The 6411-nt window shown below is 39.1% G+C and overlaps 1 protein-coding gene across 1 annotated transcript; it reads left to right on the forward strand.

Annotated features, from left to right (window-relative positions):
- Nucleotides 1-2024: 2024 nt before the first annotated feature.
- On the forward strand, nt 2025-5921 carry LOC119349227. The gene is made up of 3 exons (XM_037617259.1): nt 2025-2286; nt 5212-5363; nt 5545-5921. The coding sequence occupies exons 1-3, from the start codon at nt 2104-2106 to the stop codon at nt 5627-5629; spliced, it is 420 nt and encodes a 139-aa protein (XP_037473156.1). The 5' UTR covers nt 2025-2103; the 3' UTR covers nt 5630-5921.
- The last annotated feature ends 490 nt before the right edge of the window (nt 5922-6411 follow it).

Below are 6411 nucleotides of genomic sequence, written 5' to 3' on the forward strand. Positions count from 1 at the left end.
GGGGGGGGAGGTTACGGTCAATGTTGCAATCCTTTATCTTAAGCTAGTTGCCCATTTTAGATTATTTCTACTACTTGCTTTTTTCAACAACAATGCTTTGTAGAACTTTTAACATTTTGCCAAAAAGCATTTTTCTACACAAGAGCATATGCTTTGAAGAGCCAAATTAGATTTCTGATATTACTTCCGCAAGGAAAACCATCTCTAATAAATAATAAACAAAAAGTAGGCACAACGCGGGAAACCTATTCCAAGAATAGAGCGATCTTGGTAGAGCAACCGCGCACCCTCCCTCACGCTTGCGCACGTAACTTGGTCGGCCTAGTGCGCTTTCAACTTCAGTTTCGGGGAGATTCTAGAATGTTTTCCCCAGATTTTCTTTTCCTATTTTTTATGTGTTTCTCTGTAGGTTTTGCTAGTTTTCTTTTGGATTTCCTTTTTCATTTCTTCTTAATTTGTCAGCCAGTTTTTTCATGTTCATGAATACCTTTGAGTTCATGATTTTGTTTTTCAAGTTTTGAACACTTTTTTTAACTTGGGAATATTTTTAAATCCCCTAACATTTTTTAAAGAGTGCACACTTTGTAACATATGTACTATTTTTAAATTCTAGAAAGTTTTTAAATTCTGTAAATATTTTTTTAAAATTCAGGATCATTTGTAGGTTCGTGAATAATTTCATAAATTCATGACATTTCTCAGTTCAGGAACATTTCAAAAATTCATAACAATTTTGATATTCACAACTTTTTTAAAGAGATTTTCTTTTTATTACTATTGAACTTTATTATCAATCTTATAGTAGCCGTGTTTTAGGGTGAAAACAACCCAAAGCCGGTGAAAAATCTGAAATCACAGCTGTTGGTAAGCTAGTGCAGCAGCGACCGACTAAAAAACCTAGAATAAAAACCCGAACCAAATCGGACCAAATTGCTAACTGGGCTGAGTACAGGTGCCTATTTGGTCACTTTCTATCGTGTTACGCGTGGAACAACATTAGGGTTATGTCTCGTTCTTTCTGAGAAAGAAGCTCGTCTCGCCTCTAGGGCAACCGCCAAGCGAAAGCGGGCATTCCCATATACATGTTCTGCTTGACTTCTCGAGCGGTTTGGGAAGCTTCTATGGACCGGTTTAGATCGGTTTTAGAAGCTTCAGCTTTTATTTCTTCTATTTTTCTTTTGTTTCTATGTGTATCTATCGGGTTTTTTCTTTGTACTTTTATGTGTTTTTTTATTTTCTATTTTGTCTTCATTTTTCAATATACATTTGACCTTTTTCATATATGCGTTGACACATTTTTCATATAGAGGTTTAACATTTTTTCCTAAAATTGCGCATCATTTTTTTTCTAAATTTTCTAAATATATTTTTATAGTCTGTGATTTTTTATAGCATGAAATATTTTTTATATTGTATAAATAATTTATAAATATCACAAAACATTTTTTGAAACACGTGAATGTTTAGTAAAACATGTTAATTTCAAAAAAATAATACTGGGACATCTTTTGCATTGCGTAAACAACTTTTTAGAAATGCCGGGAACATATTGTTTGGAACATTTGACGGTTTTTAAAATGTCACGATCATTTTTTCAATGCTATAAAATAATGTGATTATTTAACTTACATTGTAAACATATTTTAAAACTTCCATGAACCTTTTTATTTTTTGAAAATTGTGAACATTTTATAAATGCCATGCATATTTTTAAGTGGTGCAAATATTTCAAAAACATAAGAACAATTTTTCTACACTGTATAAATATTTTAAATCTCCCCTCAAAAAAATATATTTTAAATGCACGGTCAAGACTTTTCAGAAAAATTGGAATATGTGTATTCAGAATATATTTTTGAAATGCAATAAACAAAAGTAGAAGAAAGAAAGAAAGAGAACAAACGAATGAAAAGAAAAACGGTACGAAACAAAGGCCAACACTGGCCCGGCGAAACGGCGCGTCTCGGCACGACTGGGACGAGCGAGGTAGACGAGTAGGTGGGCCGTTTTGTACTCCGGCCCGATCGAGCGTGCGGTCAGTGCTGCGAGGAAGAAGGAAGGGGAGGAACGGCCGCCGGGCTGCGGCGAGGAAAGCGAGAGGGCATGGCGTCGGCGATCCGCTCCGCCGGTGCGCTCCGCCGTCGACTTCCGTTGCTCCTCCGCTCCAGCACGGGGTTTCCTGCGCGCGCGCTTGAGGAGGAGCGGCGCTGCCTGGCCCGGCCCCTCACCGGAAACCCTCCTCGCCTCTTCAGCTCCGATTCCGGCGGCCGCGGGTCGTCCTACAAGGTTAGGAGGCTTCCCTGCTCCTCCTTTTCTCCGTCCTGTGTGTCGTATACTCGTATTAGACCCCCATCGTGCGCTTGCTCCAATCTATTTTACAGATAAAAATAATAAATATCTATTTTAGATTGTGTAAAATTTAACCAACATATTCATATAAAATATAACGATCAAACTTGCATACTGGAGACCATGCTCATGTATAAATGGTGTTTATTTATGAGCACAAGTAGTAACAAATTTGATTAGATAACCATGCAAATAAAGGGTAAAAATAAATCAGGCATTTCTCCAGAATTAGCACATTTTGATCTTCCAATATCTTTCTGCTTAAATGGGGGTGCGTAAACCAATCAGAAAGTTACATATACACGGAAATGGATTTATAAGTATTTAACAGAAACATGCCATTTCAACTTGTCAGAAATGCTTGGCTGTCATTGGGCAAATAAAGGATTACAGGCGCCACAGGACTAACCAGCTTTCTTCTCAGCCTTCTTGAACCGTAGATCTTTCTTTCTATCACTATTTGATGGCTTATTGTACAAATCCTTGTACTTTTCAAGCAAATCCTTCTTCTCTTCTAATAGACCAAGCATTTCATTTTCATATGCAACTTCAACTTTCCGTATATATTCTTTACTAGGACACTTGCGACCACATGCTTCAAGGACATTAAAGAGCTAAGCCATCAGAGAAGAGACGCAGCTTCGGTGCCTTAAAGGCACCTGCCTTTGGGTCACTGACATGTGGGCCAGCCACCTCTTGGGCCCACATGTCATGGACACAAAGGCAGGTGCCTTAAGGCACCGAAGCATAGTCCTCAGGGAAGGCAATGAATGGTAAGATGATATTAGAAATTACCAGCCAATAAACTTGAAGTAAAAGAATAGGTAGTAGTCAGTGAAGAGTAGAAGATGAGAGGTCCGTACCTTGATAAGACTATCTATGCATATTGTTTCTGTAGTAAATAGCTAACATAAGACCGCAGAAACGCCAAGGAACTGAATGCAGGTCATGGGCTATTTTCTTCTCCCAGATTTTATGTGCTTCCTCTGCTCTGTTGTCCTTCTCAAGTGCACGCACTAATTGCTCGTATGTTCTGATGGTATTTCCTTGCCCTTTTCTCAACATCCATTTTATTACCTAGGTGTGTGGTTGGCAGAAATTTAATTCATACTGTATGAAAGATAAATGCAATAAAACTATTTAAATTATAATTTACAATAGTTGGACAATTCTATGCCATTGTTCCTCCTTTTCAAGAGCTACAATTACTTGCTTTAATGAGGTGAGTGGAAAGTCCTGCTCAAAGGTGATCCATGCATCAAGGGTGTTGTAAACAGCTTCTTTTGAATCTTCAAGATCAAGAAGCTGCAATTTAGAGATAACAGTAGTTAATTAATTTGTTCCAGTGAGCAGCAGTGGCTAAGTGCCAGCAATAAATAAAATCTCTAGTTGGGTTTCAAGAAGCACATCTGATCCATACTGTGTTCTCTACATAAATAAAGGCTGCAATTTGTGTACTGAGGTGAATCTAAATTTCCTACTCTAGCCCAAAGTGCTATTTTGTGTACCTGGTACTGCATCCTAAACTGCATATGATAAGTCATTCCGTCGTTGAAACCAAGATATGTTTGGTAAAACCTACTTGTAAACAATTAAGCATATTGCAATGAATAAGCTACTAAAAGTTTTTAGGGACAACAGTTGCTAGTTGATTACATAGTGCAAACTCATCACTTGCCTTGAAGGTGCAAGAGAACTTTTATAGTTCATATTTGGTATATAACAAGTGAAATTGCACTTCTGCAGCAACATTTTGATTGTTAGTTATTACATACAATCCTTTAAATTATGCGAACATGTGATTTGGAGCTCTACAGGCACCAGCTAAGGTATAAGTATCATTGACGCATGATAAACTCAAAAGACTGAAAAGATAATATCAAAGACTATCTTTATGTAGTGACGTACAGTGTTGATAAGGAATTTCCTTTTCTCTGATGATGAAAGGGTGTGCCCAACTGGCCATTTACAAACTACAATTCCAACCAAGTTGGTTTGTACCTTGCCTGGTTGGTTGTTACTCCCTCCGTCCGAAAAAGCTTGTCCCTTAAATGGATGTATCTAGCATCAAGTTAGTGCTAGATACATCCATTTGAGAAACAAGCTTAGGACAAGCTTTTTCGGACGGAGGTAGTACTTGTTACTGCTCATCCTCCCAGCCTGCTGTTTCCTTGCTATGTGGATATGCACTGGTTTTCTTTCCTCTATCAGGCGGATCACCCATTTGGTTTTTGCGGATCCAAACGTTCTTCCTTCGGTGTCCCCTAGCGTTTTGAATCAGGGTCAGATCATTATCTCTTTGTTGTGCCTCTACCACATTAGGATCAATCTGCCGTTCACCAATCACTGTTTTCTGCTGATCATCGACCATGAATGATTTCTGCTGGTTCCGTGATGATTCTGGATGCATACGCATCTCCTCTGATGAATTCATGCTCGGGTATTCCACAAACTCAACATTTTCGCCAGTAGATAGTCCTTGGGCTCAGGTAGATCAAAAAAACCTCACTTTCCAAATGAACATTCTCTGATACAGTGCTTGTCAGATCCTGTCTGAACTGCTGCAGCTTGGCTCTGATTCGATCCGCCACCTGAGCGGTCTGCTGATCTATCTTATTCTCAACTGTTAGTTTGTTAGTTCATCTGCCACTCTATTAAGTATGCGTACTTGCTTATGTTTTGATTATAAGCTGACCAAATCCATGGATTTACAGGATACACTGTACATAAGCGAAGTGTTGATTACATACAATACAATCTAGTTGTATTCTAGCAATTTTTTCTCGATATAATGCCACTGAGAAACTGAGTACAGGTTATATATATCGTGCTTGTGACGTAATAAATTTTATTTCTCCTCAGCATCCCTGCAAGTTCAACCTGGGGTGCAAAAAGCATATGGAGGGCCAGCTTGCATACCTTAGGATGGCAGCGGAGAAAGATGCTCGTGACTGGAGAGAGATGAGGGAAATACTTGAAGCATCGGCGCAAAGACAAGCAGAGCACGATGAAGAGTAAGGACCAACTCTAAGTTGACTTCATGTTACATAGATTTTAGACCAAAAGTAGAGGTTGTTCAGCACGGAGATAGCAGATGAAGATCTTCAGGCATCCAGTAGAACAGTAGATCTTCCTTTTCTTCCCTTCCGTATGAACAAATGAATTATGCTAAACATCGTTCCTTTTAACCTGCAGGTGCAAGCGACAGGACAAGGTCGTAAACTGTGCTGCCGCCGTTCTGTTCCTCGCGTTGTTTGCAGGCCACATGTTCTTTCGCTGAATCAAGAAATAGGTTGTGATCGCCCTTGATTGCCTTCTCCCTGCACTCTGTGCTTTATGCATTTAAACTATGTGTCTCAACAGTAGGCAAGGCACTTCTATATGGTTAAACTTTTGGATCCTCTCCTCAGTGCCGCGTGAAGTATTTTCTTAGCACAGCTCACATCAGGATTTCACCCACTCATGCATGAGAATGCAGATTCTTATGGGTATGAAGTATGACTATTTCAGTATTGCTATGTCGTAACACCGATGATTACAATGCCGGGGCATTTTCGCGCTCCATCTCTTTTTCTTAAGGGGAAGCCATTGTGACGGTTCATCCATGTTCCAAACAGATGCTATATGAACCCTTCACATGCCTAGTTAGAGTATGAGCCGCCATATTAGCTTCTCTGGGACAATGGCTAACGATCATAAGCTAAAGTTGCAACAAAGACTTCTCGAACCGAAAGTGCTCTTCTCAGCTCGAGTGAATAGTATTTAAAAAATAAAATCAGACTTGTTTTAGCAAACACTGACAATTGTTTTGATTGCTTGCAAAATTTCATCATGGATGACATTCTTAGAAGACGTGACAAAGAAAAAGCGATACTAGATTTTTTTTTTCATGTTACTATTCATCCATATGAGCTCAAGATAACTGCTTCCTGAACCGACAGTGCCGCAATAGGTTCAATACAGTTCCCTCCATGTTGCATGACCTCGACCACTTCCAATCTACTCCCTCCGTCCCATAATATAAGAACGTTTTTGACACGTTCTTATATTATGGGACGAGGG

The sequence above is a fragment of the Triticum dicoccoides genome, chromosome 1B (assembly GCF_002162155.2).
Source record: "Triticum dicoccoides isolate Atlit2015 ecotype Zavitan chromosome 1B, WEW_v2.0, whole genome shotgun sequence".
Taxonomy (NCBI): domain Eukaryota; kingdom Viridiplantae; phylum Streptophyta; class Magnoliopsida; order Poales; family Poaceae; genus Triticum; species Triticum dicoccoides.

Coding starts and splice junctions, on each gene's coding strand:
- LOC119349227 (XM_037617259.1), top strand. CDS start 2,104: ATGGCGTCGGCGATCCGCTCCGCCGGTGCGCTCCGCCGTCGACTTCCG. Junction 2,287..5,211: donor GCCGCGGGTCGTCCTACAAG/GTTAGGAGGCTT, acceptor ATTTCTCCTCAG/CATCCCTGCAAGTTCAACCT. Junction 5,364..5,544: donor CAAGCAGAGCACGATGAAGA/GTAAGGACCAAC, acceptor TTTAACCTGCAG/GTGCAAGCGACAGGACAAGG.